Raw genomic sequence first — 17,087 nt, 5'->3', positions numbered from 1 at the left:
GCAGAACCTCAAATGGAAAGTGAGTAAGATTACGGCACCGTAACCTAGATGATTACAAAAGGGGAAACTGCTCAGACTAGAACCTGACTGGAGATAAACTCTCCCAAAGGTTAAGCGCATGCAATAAATATCTCCATCCCTGCTATTGGCCCAGCATGCTCTTAGCTGTGAACGGGCCAATCTAGAAAACTCAGGACCCGTATTTCTCCTCCCCTTTGCAAACCAGCTTTTATACCCTGTGTCTTCATGGGTGTCTTCACACCAGCCTGAATGAGAGTGGTCCGGGGCATCAGCTGAAGAGGGACAGTGCTTTTTATAGCCTGCTGAGCCTTTGTGGATAACAGTTCTTCTAAGGTAGCCACCGTTCCAACGTCAGCACTAGAGGAGCCGTGTGGTTACACTACCAGCCCTTTAATTGCTATAAGTGTAACAAACTAGTTCGATTTGTCATTCAGCTGTTGTCGACAGGAAACCACTAACAGCAGTCAACTGACAACGCCATGAAGAATTAGGGTTTCTCTTTCTACGTGCTTTAAGGATTAAAACTTATCAAGGGGAGCTTATGTTCTTAAGTACGCACCCTGCAAGGGATTTTTTGACTGTGGTGGACAACTAGGATCGAGTGGGCTATGGTTTAATCCGAACAGAGGAATCACCAGGTAAGAGCAAACACTTTTTTTTTTTTTTTTTTTCAAATTCAAAACCTTTGCTTCATTCCTGCTGCTTTATTTATCGCTTTCCTCTTCATTGGGTGCATGCACTTAGAGCACCCAAGATTTGGTCCATCTCTGACTATTGTCTATGCATCTGGTTACTGTCTAGCCATTGGTGGTGATTAAGCCCTCAAAGATGTGTGGCAGGATATTGAAGGGAATTGGCCGTGCTGCTGCCATGGATCAGGACAGAGTGCATTTCTTTCTTTCCTTCTGGCAGGGTGTATCTTCTGAAATCCAGGCACCCTCTGAAGCGGGACTGGTGCTCTAAGTGAGAAGCTGACCTGGCATGTTCTCTCTTGGGCACTGATCAAACTCCTTCTCTTCAAAAGAAACCAAAAACATAAAAGTAGATCAAAGCCCTCTAAACAGCAAAGGGAGATGGAAGTTTGGATGTTCAGGCTCCAGGCGGTGGCTGCTGAATTGAACTGCTGGGTGCTGCGTACGGTGCAGAGAAGGGTTGAGCCTTTAATTTGCCTTCTGCCAAGAAGCACATTTAGGACTGCAGATCTTTGCTTTGTTTTGCCCCACAGATGGGTTGGATCATTTTGGAGATATTTTTCTCCTCGGAGATAATAATTCTGCTTTCACAAGCTCCTCCAGTTAAGCTGGTAAAACCAACAGAACCTTAATGTGGACAAAGCTTCTGGCAAGCTGGAGAACCCCAAAAGGGGTTATAGGAAGGACAGGCTTAATGCTTCTCTCTCTGGTCACTTCCCATCCCCACTAATGCAGAACCTACTCAAACCTCCATAACTTTCACTCTCGGTTATAACTTAGGCCAGGCTCAAATTTTTCCCTAGTGCTTCGACTTGGAGCCTGGATCTTTCAGAAGCCACCTTGCTTACGGTGTGATCTCTGGGGAGGAAAAGCAGTTGCAGTGTCATGGGGCGTTCTGCATCAGGGCATCGTGGCCGGTGATGCCTGGCAAGTCAATGCTTTTTGTGGCACTTTAGTTACCTCCCTGGTGAAACGGGGGCTTTGTTTCCTATCTTGTAAGGCTGCCGTGAAATTGAATTTATTATGGATCCCTGAAAATGTAGGTTTGGGACAAGGTGTGTATATGGTCCGCAGCGATGTTGCTGACAGTGCTACACACAGCGCTCACATGTGGTCCCGGGTCTAGTGTGAGATGGAAAAGAGAAGCCGGCTAGAAATTAAGGAGGAAAAAAGAGAGCTGCAGGCCAGTAAAGGCATCCTCATTAATATACTTCATTAGTCATCATCTCAAGGCTTAAGTAACTTTTGTCAGAAGATTTGAGGGCTGCCGAACTTGTGATCTTTTGCCCACATTTTGTATTTTCTCCTAGACCTCCTGCAGCACTGTCATTATGCCGATGCACAAGAATCTGTCAAAAAAAAAAAATTCGGCCCATTCTTGTTTTGTTCTGCCAAAACAGAGCTATTACTACACCTTGGGGGTCACAGGTAAAAAGCCAAAGGCCAAATTTTCTGATGGAGGAGAAAAGACACAAGACGTATTTAAGTGAAAATTCTGCGGTGGTGTTACTATTTTTTTTTCTGTTTTTATAATGACTTTCCACATTCTGCTTATTAGACAAGAGGTGTTGTTGTATGCACTTCTACCCTGGGCTCTACTGTTCTCAGTTGAGGTGGGGTGCTCTTCAGCCCCTGTTAAATAAGCCCATGATATCTCAAGCTGAGCATTAGAAAAAATAATAATAAAAAAAGCATCCTACTTCTACACAATTTGGGCCATAAGTCCATTTCAGACAAGGAGATCCGCTCTTTTATTTCTGCTTTGTGATTTTCCTCGACTGACTTTTCAGCCTTTAATTCTCCTTGAAACCTTTACGGACACATCAAAGTCCAAGCAGGTGTTGAAGCTGTCTTCAAGTTCAGAGAAGACTTTTGGAAAGGGGGTATTTTTCACCAGCGATACCCCGTTGTCATCTGGAAACAGGCCCCTGTGGATTTCACGGGAGTGATGGCACTGTGTTGGGCAGAGTAGGAGCACTTGGGCACACTGTTACTACATCGTTATTTGCCTTCCTTCCTTACTATCAGTCTTTCCATTCTCTCTGTGTTAAAAAGGGAGTTTCCTTGCTGCTCTTTCATGCTTGATGAGACTCAAGGAGGCAACCAAGCGTTGACTCCATGTGGGTGAGCTCCCCTGTAGTCAATCGTTTCCTGCAGACCCACGGGGCTCAATCATGGGCAAAAATTTTGCAAGGGCCCTGGGGCTAAATCCTGCTGGAACCACGGGCAACCCCAAAGTCTCCACTCACTGATTCATTTAATGTGCTGCAATTCAGCTTTCTCGTTAGATCTGTACTGCATTGCAAGCAGCAGAGATTGGAGGTAGTAGAGGGGATAAAATTGAATGCAATTCTCCCTTTTCAGAGGTCTTGGCAACAGATTACAGCCTCAGGGTCCCACTGCTTGTGGAAGAATTGGCTGCACCATCAGATGTCACCATGAAACTCAAAAGAAAGTACATCCCTATATGAAACAGGATATACAGGTCATGGTTTTGGTTTAAAAATAAATGTTAAAGTGCAACTTATAAACCAGGAACATAAACCAGGCCTCTAACATTTCATATTCAACAAGCCCTGTGCTTCTCAGAGGTCTCTCTGTCTTCCATATCAGGGGTAAAGCCACTTGAATTCATTTCACTGTCCAGCCAAAAAAAATCCCCCCTTTCTCCCCCCCAAAAAAAACAAACCCCAAAAGAGAGCAGTTCCTTGTGTTGAAATAAAAAATAGATTTATAATTATAATTGCTTCCAAGAAAATGTTGCAACTGAGCTAGAGAACAATGTTTCTGGGGTTTTACAGAGTAATTTTGCCTTTGTTAATGTCGGTCAGTTTTAACTTGGAAAACATTGCGGGTTTGCCTATTCAAGCTCCCAAACCCAATTTCAAAAGGCCTAAAAAAGAAGGACACAGCTGAGCAAAGGTGTGGACAGCGTGATCAATGGGGAATTTTTGCAAGAAGTAGTAGTGCTTGATTTGCTGGAGCCTCTGCAAAAAACAAGGAGGGAATAAACTTTGTGTTCACCATGGGCCGGACACGCAGTTGTAGGTCTTTCAGTAAGCAAATTCGTGCTGATCATTAAGAAGTGCTGATCATTAAGAAGTCATTTTAAGTCTATGGAACTTGGAGGGCTGGGACAGACTGGGGAACAGCGGGAATTTCCAACAGTAAGCACCATTTAGGTCACCTCCCAGAAAAATATATGTCCACCAAGCGGATTAGATGACTGCCTGAGGGCCAGCCCTACATTTCTGCGACCCTGTAAAATGTACTTCTTTTCCGAAGTGAAATGTGCTTTTCAAAACCTCTCTGTGGATTTCCTCCCCGACAAACTTTTATTTACTTATGAAATAATTCGTTGAACTTGACTGGATCTCACAGATGACTTCTGTTCATCTGGGAAGTGGGAAATCTGTTGCTGATCAAAAAGCAGCGTGCAGGACTCCTTGTGTCCTGCATGTCAGGCACGTAGGAGACAGAGCAGAAATAGAAAACACATGGGGTTTACAAATGAGTCCTTTGCTACCCAGCAAGAGGAGAAGAGTGAAAAATTATTAATTTGTCTGGGGCGTCTGGGCCGCCTTACCGATGGTTGAATACGCAACTCTGGGTGGAGGAAGCTGGGGTGAACAAATTCTTGGTGCCATTTGCATTATGGCCAAGAGGCAAATGAGGCGACTGACCCTGCATCCGAGTCACCGGGGTCCCCGTTTCCTACTTTGCAAATATCTCCTCGTACGCAGAAGGTCGCAGCCTCCTCTTTTCTCAGACGTCTCTTTTTCCCCAGGTTATGGTAGCAAGTGGTGAAGGACCATCAGATTACACCAGGTGGCCTCACAGGAGGGTATCCCTCTGCTCAGTGCAGCCTGTGGTGGGAAAAAGGAAAACCCTGACAAAATGCCACGGGCAGAGGAGCCGAGGTGTTGCAGGACTTAGCTGAGATCAGGTTGGTGCCTGCCCAAGACCCAAGCCACAATGGAGTCCGTGTTTATGTGAATAACTGCTCGCGGCGAATGGCTTGGAAACAAGAAAATTAGGGGCAGAACATCTCAAAATGGGTGCACGATTCTCGAGAAATGGGCTTCGAATGCAGGTTAAGCGGTCTACGGAAAAATCAAGGCGTCATCAGCAACACGTGATGGAAGGAGGGAGAAACAAGGTCATACTAAGCAAATAGAAAAATTGGTACAAAAGCTTTACCTTGACTTTTATCACAGATTTTTTTTCCCAGTTGTCTCTTACGTATTTGGCCTTCAGCATTTGAGACTCACAGGAGGAAGACCAGAGCTGTTTGAGACATTACTAGAGTAAACTTGCGTCAGAAAATATCCTTTTTCCAGCATTTGGTGAAAATATCAGTGAGGCAGGGCTTCAGCTGCTGCAAGTAGCAAGAACAGGCATGGTGTGGAGGAAGCCTGGCAGGGAGGATTGGGGAGGAGAGCACGTCCCTACCAGTAGAATACCCCCCAGTAAACGTCAAGCAAAGCCACTGCTGCATTTTCTTCCCAGTCTCTTGGGCTAACCCAGAGGATTCAGCAATAAATACCAGTAGCTAAACAAGGGAAAGCCCTGCAAAGCCCTAACAAGGAGTTTGGATGCAGGCACCTTATTTTGAAGGGGGAGAGATGGAGACCTGACACTATTTCACTAGCAGAGATACTGCCTTAGAGCTCAGAAAGCCTCAGCCATCAAAATGGAGGCCAGAAGGTTGGTTACAATGCATCAGCACCCTCCTCCAGCAGCAATCCAGTGCTTTAAATTAGCTTTTAATTTGCCAGAGGAATGGCAGCTGCGAGGTTCAGATGGTAAATTAGGGTACTCGTTCTTAACAGGCAAGGAATGGGAGGGGAAAATCATGAGCAGGTCATGAGAATGAGGTCTGGAGGGAATGAGCTACCTAGCTTGCACTGCAGGGGTGTAGAAAGCAGCCCCTGGGGCCAACTGGAAAGTGGAGGTGCCTTCATCCCTCTGGGAGGCTTCAGATCGAAGCCGGAGCCCCTTCTGCAGCAGCCACCTTAATGGGAACGCTTTTATCAGGTTCAGTGTAAAGCGGATAAAATGTGGTGGGCTCTGCTGCAGAAGGAGGCTGTGCAGTGGGGCCACCAGTGTGGGTGTAAGGCCGGGTGGCCATCCCACTGGGCTTGGGGTCATCCAGAGGGAGACAGCAGCATTTTTCGGACCCTCTCCATGTCCAGGGATTGTGGTTAGTCCTAGAGATCTTTCTTCAGGCTTTTACCCCATGGGCTGGACATTTGGGCTCAATGCACATCTTACGGGGGATTGTAACAGGTAGCAGAGGTGAGCCAGCTGTGGGATTGCAGACTGCAAAGCTCCTGAGGAATATCTGGAGACCGACATGTGGCAGCAAGGTGGGACCACTGCCAGCCAGACCCTGCTGGAGCGGGGGAGATGACAGCCTGCACCCTCGGGCTGGGGAAGCTGGGGGCAGGGGGAGCCCATCTGGAGTGACCCGGGAGCTGTGTACGAGACTTCCTCTCTTTTCAGTGGCCTTTTTTGCATGCTTTCGCAGTGACTTCCCTCCAGTTTCTTCTAAAGGATACCCGTGGGCTGGTGCTTCATGAATTCTGAGCAGACAGATTGCAGGAGGGCATTCACTGCCTGGGCTTCTCCACTCTGGGTCTCGTCTCAGGGCCAGGAGATTCCCAGTCTGGAGGCAACAGAGGAGGCATGGGGATGAAGGGCTGATTCTCCCCTCAGGGTCACAGCTCTAGGTACCTAAAAACCTCCCTGGGATGCAGTAGGTAGATTGCACCATGTTTAATCTGTTTATTTAAACTCCTCGCTTCTGAGCTGCTTTAACTGCTGCCGTCACTGGAAGGGTCTGTGCAGCAGCCTGGCTGCAGCTGCTGGGTTTCCCCACTGTCAGAACTGGGAACGTGTCTCAAATCAGAAGCAGGTTTCTGTCTGGAGCTGCCGTGCTGTCGCCCTGTTTCCCAGGATGACTTGGCAGCCTTATTTCTAAGCCTTTGCTGCACCTCGTGGTAGCTCCTCCTTCCTACCTCTGCGGTGGATGGCAAGCAGCTTTCTAAAAAAGCAACTTCCCTTTTTGTAGGAATAGGAAGTGAAGCTCACTTAGCAGAGAGCAGTCAGGTACTTCAGATGCACTCTCTGCCAAAGGATGAAGCCCTGCCCTAAAGCTCAAAGCGCCCCAGCTAACCCCAAATCTCTCCTCTCCTTCCCCAGCCCCAACCTGACCTCCTCCAGCTCTGTCCTCTCTCCCCTGCCTTTAGCTGGAGGACAGCGGAGACAGCAAAATGCAAACTGGTGAGGGAGAAGTCTGACAAACCTGCAAGGGCTTCCTCATTTCTGTATCCCCTTGGTATGCAAAGGGCAGGCCTGATTCTGCAGCACACCTGCCGGAGGGGCAGTGGGGTAGGTGTCTGTCCTGGTTGTCCTCAGAGAGCCCCCAGGATGACCCTGGGCTCTGCCAGCTGTAGGATAAGGGGCATGGCTTGGCCCCAGGGCAGACAAGGCACTTGCAGAGTCCTGCTTAAGGCCCAGACCGTTGTCCCAAACACTTGCAGCCCTCCACGGGGTTTTTTCCCTCTGCCAGGAGCACAGAGCACTTGCAGAGCCTTGGCGATGCCCACAAGCGGCGCTGGGGCAATGGGCACCCGCATCCTGGGGCACCTTCCTTGCTCATACAGCATCGTGTCCTCAGCCACCTTGGTCTGAAGGCTGGTAAACATCCTCTGCCTTGACCTGGGCTTAGAGCAGCCCCACGAAGCCTTTCCTTCGTAAACAACATCACCAGCACGTGGGCGGCCTCTGGGCCGTGCGCCGCGCTCGGCGGATGTCGGCTTGCGTTTGTCCGTCCCTGCGAGCGCAGCCGAGGCACCGACTGAAAGCCTCGAGGGTGCTGAGACCCAGCGTCCCTTCCCTCCCTACTGCAAAAACCACGTCGTGGCATTACCTGCAGAGGTCATGCAGTGGTTTTGGGGGGGGGGGGGGTCCTTGCAACGGCTGAAGGGCGATAAATGGCAACCCAGCAGGTCTGCTCCACGAAATGCATGGAAAATACACCCTACGGGAAGCCTCAGGAGTGTGTAGAAACAAATCTTGCTTCTTATACATCATTTTATCTCCTAAGGCAGACACATTTCGGTATCCCTACTGAACGTGCTGAGGCAGAATGAGAAAGTAGCTTCCTCAGAGTCACCCGCAAGTCCCTGTCCAGGTCTTCATTCGTTAGAGCACGTCGCATCCTCGGTGACACGACTCAGTAGGTTCGTAGAGGGTCAGGGCTCTCTGGAACAGAACACATTTAATCTGAAAATTTTTCTTCTCATCACAAAAAGAAGAGATCGCTGCAAAGCCAGTTTGTTCAGCCGTTTCCCAAAATTTGGTGGTTTGCCTAGTGGAAACAACCCATTCACAGCCACTGCAGCTGATTTTAATGACAGCTGTTAATAGCCTGTGGGTTTTGCTGGGTTTTGTGTCTGGGTTCTCTCCGGGTTTCTCGCCTTCCTCAGTGCTGTTTTCATTGGCCAGGTTGTCTGGGAAGTGCAGCTTGCCCCCCCTCCCCGATGGATCGTGCCGATATCCAAAATAGAGCAAGGAATCCTTGGGGGGAAGAGAGGAGCCAGTTCTGACACAGAGGCGCGATTAAAAAAAGAAAGTCCATTAAAAACCGTTTGCAAAATCAGGCTGCTCCGGCATCCTGGGGGGCGTAAGGCTCGAAACCACCAGTCCCATGGATGGTGTGGACGTGGTGTGAGCCGGGGGTCTCTCACAGAGAAGTTCTGCCACCGCTCCCAGCCCCATGGAGCATCTGCCATGGGTCGGACCAGTGCTTCGTCCGTCCTTGGATCGGCTCTCCAGGAGCGGCTGCGTGGCAAACAGGCAAGTAGGGGTCATCCCACCCCTGTGCGCATCCCCCCGAGGGTGTGGAGAAGCCCAGCAGGCTTTTCTCTACCTTCTTCCTCTTCCCCATCCCCTCTTCATGTGGTGCCCCCTGCCCTGTTTCCATTCCCTGAGATCTGTGGGGTAGAGAGGAGATGGGAGCAGTCCCGAGAGGCTGATGAGACCGAGCCCCGAGGGATGGTTTGCAGGGATGCTGATCCCTTGGTTTGCAGCAAAAAGAGAGGAGAAGTGCGCGCCAGGCGTGCACGTCCTGGTTCTTCCATCCTCCTCTGCCCACCTGAGGGGGAGGTGTGTGCATGGGGAAAGCTGGTCGGAGCTGGGCGCTGCTGGGGTGGGTAGGGGAAGGGCTCTGTGCCCAGCAGCCATCCCCGACACGGCTTTCCGAGCAGCTCAGGTGGGGAGCTGGGGATGTGCACCCTTCCCTCTGTCCCTTCGCCTCATCTGAGGGTGGCAGGAGGGTGTTGGGACCTGACCCAAAGGGGCTGATGGATCCTGCAAAATCCTCTCGCTAGGAAAAGGCAGTTCCCTTTCTGAAGGGCACTCGTCTCAACTATTCCCCTTGTCCCCAGAGGAATAACCCCCAGGAAGGGCCTTTCCAGGGGCAGGAACGTGGCTGACCAAACGTAGAGGTGTGGAGGGACACCCCATCCATCTGCTCACATCCCCACAGCTGTGAGGGCCAGGCCGAGGTGACATGCCCACAAAACTCTCTAAAACAGAGCACTGCAGATTTTGGCCAAGCGAGCACAGCCTGTGCCCACTTCCACAGGGCTTAGAGCTCACCTCGGGGTGGTTTGTGGAGTGGATCTCCCTTTCCCGTGCTCCGTCTTGCCCATAGCTCATTAACAAGTTTGGCCCGTGCTTGCTTTGATTAGCAGATAGGTTTGGGTCGAAATGCCAGCAGAAATTTCTACTGAGCGATGCAGCTTTGTGATAAAGCCTCTCACACCCAGAGGACCCCAGAGACACTCCTGGCACCCCAAGAGATGTGCACGCTTCTCCTGGCCCCGTCCTCCCCCTTCTGCTCTCCAGCCCATCCCGCCCTGCTCCTCCCCACCGTGCCGCAGGACCCCTGCTCCTGCAGAGCCATCCCCAGCAGACATCGCTGCAACGCCAGGGCACAGCTCGTGGAGCAGCATCTTTGGAGGAGGTGGGGCAGGCAGTCTGTCCTCCTGACCCAGCAGCCTGCTCCGACACCCCTGGGACCCCCAGCCCTGGCTCCGTGTCCTGGCCCGCAGCCTCTTGCAGCTCAGCCAAGCATCTGCCAAGCTCCAGCAGGGCGCGATGCTCAATGTAAGCAGCGATTTTTCCTCCAGACAGATGTTTTGATTAGCGGATGACCACTTTGGCAGCCTGCAGCTGTGTTCTACTTCTACCGAGAGCAAGAAGCTTTTATTATCTTTTTTATTTTTTTCTTTTTTTTTTCTTTTCTTCTGTCAAGAAACTTTTTTTTTGCATCTGCTTAAGCTCAGGCGCCTGGAAATCTGTGCAGTCACACACCACCCCCAGCCTCACACAGCCTTCTCCCACAGGGTCTCAGCTTCTCAGACAGACCCAAAATAGCCAGGTTTTCTGCTGGGTTTATTTGCCTAGGCTGGATTCACCTGCTGCAGTTGGAAAGCACAGTAGAGTTAAACTGCAGTGGAAACAACAAGCTGGCTAGGCTTTGATTGCAGCAAGAAGAGATCCCCAAATAAGCCACTGGACTCCAATCTCATTTCTGCAGTGCCTACCCCTCACCAAGGGCTAATCACAGGAGCACAGAGCTCCTCTGGATTTCTCCACCTGCTGCCCTGGGTGCTGGCTGGTGGAGGACAACCATTGCAGAGAGCAGTTTGGCCACAGCGGCTGTGCTCGAGGCTGGCAGAGGCAGCAGCACGATGCCAGCCTGGGCCAGCATTGACTGAAGAGCCTGATGCTCCCGGGGGAAGCTGTTCTTTGTGCTTGAAACAGGCCCTAATGCAAGCAAAAATGCAGCCTGCTATCTTTATCCAACAAGGACCGCGGTCTGGATGGGGTGTGAGCATTGCCAATAGGAAATTTTTATCTGCTCTAGGGAACCTGATTTGGCAGGGGAGTTGGACCCGATGATCTCTTGAGGTCCCTTCCAACCCCTGCAATTCTCTGAAATTTCCAATTCTTCAGCAATTTTCTAAGGATGCAACACGTAAGACAGCCATCTGCTTCACCCCCCAGCAAAGGCCATGATGCCTCTGGCTCCATGCTGGGGATGTTTAAGGAAAGGTTGGACGTGGTGCTTAGGGACATGGTTCAGTGGGTGACACTGGTGATAGGGGGATGGTTGGACCAGATGATCTCGGGGGGCTTTTCCAACCCTAATGATTCTTTGATTCTCTCCAGCTCTTAATAGGGACTTCATTCATTGCTCTAATCCCACCACGCACAGCCTGGTCACTCCTTCTGAGCAGCAGTTTTTGGCCATAAGAGTCTCCGTGCTGTCAGCAGGACACCCACACTATGTGTATTGCAGCAGGTCTCCCTGCCCTCCTGCTTGCAGGAAGGGTTGTCCAACAAGACTTTACCTGCTGTGTCCTTCCAGAGGACAGTGGCCACACTCTCCACTTTCTGCCTGAGACAGATCTTCTGCAGGGCTGATGCCGTTTATAGCACAGCACATTTCTTGTTGTTCGTATCTGCCTTCTAACCACCTCCTAGCAACGAAGCCACTAATCATTCACAGGCTTAAAAATGAAATTAAAAAGAACTCGGCCAAAACCCAGCAAAACTGGAAAACAGCCGAAAATGCTTAGGTAGGGATGTCTTCTTCACTGCTGATCTAATCAAGTTCTTCAGTAATTCTCTGGTTCTGTCTTGCAACACAACCCAAGGGTGCCTGGCTCGGAAATATAATGAAATATTTTGTTGAGGGAGAAGAAAGCTTCTGGAGAATTTAATGCATCTGGGATGTGCCTCGACCTGGGGGAAATCTTTCAACTGAACTTTTTTGCTCCTTGCTGATGTGAAATTGCAAATCTGGTGTAATTACGTTATTGTATCCAAAGTGAGTTGATTTCAGTAGTTCTTTCTGGTAAAGGGAAGACACACAAGAAAAAACTTGAGCATTTAAAACCATAACTGTCTGCACTTTCAGAATATTTTTTTTTATGCTATTTCTATTAAAATGTTTTTTCTTAAGAAAGATATTCTTAAGTTTTAAAACGAGGTGAAATATCTAATCTTGGTCAACTATGAAAACCCTGCTGGACCCACCCTAGCATTTGAATGGAAAAGGGGTGATTTTGTGCTTTCTCTGGTCTTGGGGGGTTTTTGGAGCTGCCCTCACAGCGGAACACTATTGGCTTACTCAAGCCTTAAGCTATTTTTCCATGGCACAGTTTCATGGGGGTGAGGCAAATGATGAGCCGAAACTTCTGCTTTTCTGCTAGATTCTGTCGTGTTTTTCCCCCGCGCCCGCCCATGCGATCCCAAGGCCGTTCATCTGTGTCATCCACATCCCTGGTGCAGAAGGCATTGCTGCCTTCACATCAGCAGCAATTTTGAGCTCTCTTGCTTGGGTAGCAAAAAGCAGCCAACCGCAGTCGACAGCATGCTCGTGACGAAGGGTTGCTTACTGTAAAGAGGAGATGGGGAAAAAAGTTCATGCTTGCAGCACCTGGCTTAGCATAGGTACCTCCATCCTGCTCTCTGATCTGCTACAACATAAAGCATAAGTGTGTCCAACAGCACCAATTTGACACCACCCTCTTTGCTTTAGCTCCCCCAAGCACTCAAAATGTGCCAAGCATTGAGACAAGGCAGGTCTCCTAATGCTGTGGTCAGCAAAGACGCGTGTCCACCCCTGCTGGACCTGGGCCTCATGGGGGCTGCAGGCACAGCTAGTTGGTTTGCTCCTCTGGGGCAACTTCTCCGACCCCTTTCAGAGATGGGTGAACGATAAAATTTACATCCTTGTCCAAATATCAGTAGAAATATTGCTTGAGCAGGCCATGAGGTGGGATCTTCAGAAGACTCCCCCCTTGGACCATTGCTGCAGGAACATCTTTACGTGCATCCAGCTCTCACTAACCAAAATGTCAGCTCTGAAGACAACCAAAACTGCCTTTGGTTCTCCAGGGCACACAGCATTTTTTGGAGGTCCTATACAAGTAACCCATGTGTCTGCGACCTGCATGTGTGTCCCACATACGTTCGGAGCTGTATGTTACACAGAGCTCACCGTCCTCATGTCTGCTGACTTTCTCAGCCAAAGATCTTTAGAATCTCTCAGAAAAACTTCTGCAGAAAGTATTTTTACACAAAACTTATTGACATCCAAACCAGACTCTTTTTTGCTAAAACTTTTCAAACATCCGGAAATTTTTGCATTGCCTTAACTATCTTTGTTCCTTTATGATTTCTAGTTGCCATCAAAATATTTTTTTAAAATATATTTTCTTGGTTTTGAACTTGAGTAAACTTGAGAAAATGAGTTAAAAAGGGAATGAACACATGGAGAACATTTTGGTTAAATAATATTGATGTGATAAGCATAATCACATTTTCTTATCTGTATTCACAGATTATATTAGAAAGAAAGGTTTCCCCACTTTCAGTTATTAAAAATAAACATTTTTAGATGGGCAAAGTAGTAAATAGATGAAAGGATATTTTTATGCTTTTCTGAGTTACTGTTTTCTTACCGGTGCTCTTTTCCACTGTGGGGAAAAAATAGACTGTGAGACCTATCGGTTAGTTTTCTCAAATCTATTTTTGTGATGCTGATTTAAAAACCAATAATCTAAAGCAGAAACACTGTGAACAATGCGTGTTCATCTCAGCCATCTTTTTTGAAAAAAAAATATATTTTTTTTTAAATAGAACTTCGCCAGCAGTGGATTGGGAGCTTACCAACAGCATGCTGCACCGTTCAGCATTTGTCTGCAGCATTATTTTCGGGTTTTGTCTAAGACCTGCTGGCATGATGGACGGTTGTGTTAGTTGCTGAAGGCGTGGAGAACATGAATGCTGGATTTAGTAGGCATCATAAATACCCAGAGCAGTGCTAAAGTCTGTGTGCCACGGAGGCAAAGGCGTGGGTGGGAGCGGGTGACCTTTGCAGGAGAGTTCTTGCTGGTTCCATTTCCCGCCTGAGCTGGGACATGTTGTTTGCTTCTCTTTGTTGCCTTACACTGACATGTCCGGGGTCGCTTTGCAGTTTTATGTGTGGAGAGAGGTCAGTTTATGTGAGCGTGCAGAGGGGTGTTTGTGGAGAAGTGTTTCCAGTCTCGGTGTGGTGGGACGATGAGGTGTCCCTAGGGTGCAAGGCTCCCTTGGACGCAGGAACATCGTGTGGAGATCTGGAGGTCAGAGCATGGTCCTTGCACCCCTCCAACCCTGTCAGAGGAGCTGGGGTGGCCACAAGCCCCTTCAACACCTGGTTGGACTTGCTGTAGTTAATGTTTCTCCATGCCCCACCACAGTCAACCCTGAGAGTGACTCAAGACCCCAAAATGTGTAGTCACCATTCTGTAGAGAGTGCGTCCTCTTATAAAATAATCGGGTCAACATGACCGGCATTTGAAGCATATTGAAGACTTATGCTATATCTCATGTCCCCTAAGTCTGTAGAAAAAATGCCAGTTGCTATGTCTGCATTTCCCATTCAGGACCAGAGTATCCCAAGGACCCTGAGATGCTCCAGAGAAATGGTAACAAGGACCACAGATGTGTGTCCAATCATAGAATGTCCTGAGTTGAAAGGGACCCCCAAGGACCATCGCGTCCAAATCCTGGCTCCACACAGCACCACCCAAAACCAGACCCTATGTCTGAGAGCGTTGTCCCAACACTTCTTGAACTCTGGCAGTTCGGTGCCATGACCACTGCCCTGGGGAGCCTGTCCCAGTGCCTGACCACCTCTGGGTGCAGAACCTTTCCCTAACACCCAGCCTTGACTTAAAATAATCCTTTGCATTTCCATGGGTGAAAAGGGAACTTGAGCTACCCTAATTTATTATCCTGGTCAATAACACCATTCAGAATCAGAATTGCTGGCACGTAGTCATCTTCCAGCAGTTTGCAAGTGGAAGGGAAGGAAAAGCTCACTTCACAACACATGAACCATTGCATGACAACCAGATCTTCTAAGCAGAGCAAGGTCTGGTTACAACCAGGAGGAGAGGCTGCTGAAGTTCAGTATCTCGCTGCAGGAAATGCTGTGGCTGATTCAGTGGGCTAAACCTCCCCTCCAACCGCACCGAGTCCGTGCCCACAGCGATGCTGAGGCCTGTGTACAGGTGGATGGGCCACATGAAAACTCGGGTCTGAGAAAAGCTTAGAGAAGTATGGATGCTGAAAAGCTTTTGATTAGAGAAAAGATTGTATATGGGGCTATCCTGAAATATTTCACTAATTCCTTCCATTTTGCTCACCTCAGCTGAGGCAGAAGGGAGGAGGCAGTTTGAAAAAATAACACCTTAAAATATTGGGATGTCTCTGTTAGAAACCTTCTCCTTTTAGAGGTCCCAGTTTTTGACATAAAAGAAACATGCTAGAAAGAAGAAAAAAGGGGAAAAAAAATTTAAAAGTTGCTTTTACCGGAATATTTTTTTTCCTTCATATCTGGTTTGCCAGAAGTCTTTTTGAACACATCTGTTGATTTTATCATGACGTCTGGGGGAATTGACTATCCACATTATTCCCAGGACCTCCAGTCCTCCATATTCATTGCAGACCATGAGGTATTTTAGAAAGAACGGGAGCCAAATTGTCTTTGATCAGATGAAAGTATTCACAGTTTGGGATTATTTTTTTTTTTTTTTTACATTTAGTCCATATCTTTCTATGCCTTTTGTTCAAAGCTGAGGCTGGGGCAGACTTTGGTGCTGGACAATGTAGATACCTTACATACCCATGGCAATAGCTTTTCAGTAATGCTGGCTTCCACTGCTCCCTACATTTTCAGGGGGCTGAGAATGCTGAGGTTGTTGTGGTTTGGCTATTTTGGCCACCCAGACTCAATATTATACTGGGATTATTGACCAGACCTGAAATTACATTTCAGGGCTGCAAATTAAGCCAGCCCTCAAGAATGAGTATAGAAACCCTAGTGTGGACCAGAGGATAGCCCATGAAAAGGGTTTGATTCACTTTTGTTGAGTGCTCCTTATGGTGCCTGGGATGTGTTTTTTCCAACCTACATGTATCAGGAAAACATAATCCAAGAGGTACAGGAGGCCCACAGCTTGTGAGACCCCAGGGCATCTCAAATAGTACTGGGGCATTGCACGTGGGCAACTGAATCAATGCCTAGGCCCACACATAATAGGCAGGATGGATGCAAGCTACACCATGTTAAATTCCCCAAACATCTTGCAGTCCTCTGAAGCACCTCATCAGGTGCCATTACTTCATGGACAACCTGAGAGTATACATGAGCTGCCTAAGCCCAAGGATGGAGGGGACAAGTACCATGCAGACAGCCACCACATCTGTGTGCTGCACGGGAGGTACATAACCTACAGAAAGCACTGAGCAGCATGGCCACGGCTTGATCTTGGTGTGGGGACTGTGTGGCACTCAACAAGCCCTGGTACATCTGAACAGCTCAGCACAGTGATATTGTCGAAGATCTCCAGCATCACCTTCTGCACAGCGTTCATGGAGCATCACCTGGCTGTGGAGCAAGTCTGCTCAACACCAGTTGAGGGTCTGTGTCTTGAAGAAGAGACTCAGCTAGAGAAGTCATTTGTGCTCTTTATTTTTTATTTTTTTTTTAGTGGTGACTTACAGTGTCTCTCTGAAACTCATCTGCAAAGTGTGAAGGACCAGGCTTGTGTGGGAACAGAAATTATGAGGTTTACAAGATCTGGGGTAGTAGGAGGTCTCTAGATGGGATGTTATTAGACTCACCCCTCCACTGTCCCATTTTTCTCTACATTTTCATCTTCTCCAGTTTGTTCTTCATGAATTAGATGATTGTTTTCTCCCTTGCTGTCTGCATCTTTCCCCAAGAACAATTTACTTATAAAATAATTATTGGTCTTTCTTCCAGGATGGGCTTACTTGGCAGCAAAAACCAACTGACGTCCAACGAGAAATGCACTTCTGGAAGCAATCCAAAACACAAGAGTAAACCTCCTCCTGCCCCACCCAAGGTAAGTCTGCAGTTTTATGTCCTTTTCGGGTCCTCAAGGATGCCATTTTCTTTCTAGAGATCTGTTATGGCCATGAATTATCTGAGTGGGTTTGTGATGATGGTGCTCTGAAAAGCTGTGTGTGGTGGTTATTATTATTATTTGCTTGGGCTGGTGTGGTGGTTTTACCCAGCTGGGCAGCTGACCTCCGCCACAACCACTCTCTCGCTCTCCCTCTTCAAAGGGAAAGGGGTAGAAAATACTATGAAAAGGACTCAAAGGTTGAGATTAGGACGGGGAGATCACTTAGCAATTATCGTGATGGGCAAAACTCAGCATAGGGAGATTACCGTAATTTATTGTCTATTACTAACAGACTAGGGCACTGAGAAAC

At 48.3% G+C, this 17,087-nt stretch overlaps 1 protein-coding gene and 1 long non-coding RNA gene across 3 annotated transcripts in view; one reads left to right on the top strand and one right to left on the bottom strand.

Moving 5' to 3' along the window:
* Positions 1–603: 603 nt before the first annotated feature.
* Positions 604–17,087, top strand: part of BLK (BLK proto-oncogene, Src family tyrosine kinase) — a 42,804-nt gene continuing 26,320 nt past the window's right edge. The window contains exons 1-2 of one of the 2 annotated variants that reach the window (XM_080585719.1): positions 604–659; positions 16,612–16,714. In XM_080585719.1, coding sequence (XP_080441845.1) covers positions 16,613–16,714 — 102 coding nt within the window. In that variant the 5' untranslated portion in view covers positions 604–659; position 16,612. Of the gene's footprint in view, positions 660–8,384; positions 8,577–16,611; positions 16,715–17,087 lie in introns of those variants that run through there. The other variant, XM_080585720.1, reaches the window with a different exon arrangement.
* On the bottom strand, positions 2,893–6,947 carry LOC308192307. The gene is made up of 3 exons (XR_013948713.1): positions 5,319–6,947; positions 4,914–5,000; positions 2,893–4,579 (listed from the first exon to the last, which is right to left on the bottom strand). It is a non-coding gene; the product is annotated as an uncharacterized lncRNA (long non-coding RNA).

The sequence above is a fragment of the Anser brachyrhynchus genome, assembly GCF_964034855.1.
Source record: "Anser brachyrhynchus genome assembly, chromosome: 3".
NCBI classification, from domain to species: domain Eukaryota; kingdom Metazoa; phylum Chordata; class Aves; order Anseriformes; family Anatidae; genus Anser; species Anser brachyrhynchus.
This window is presented reverse-complemented; position numbering and strand designations above follow the sequence as displayed.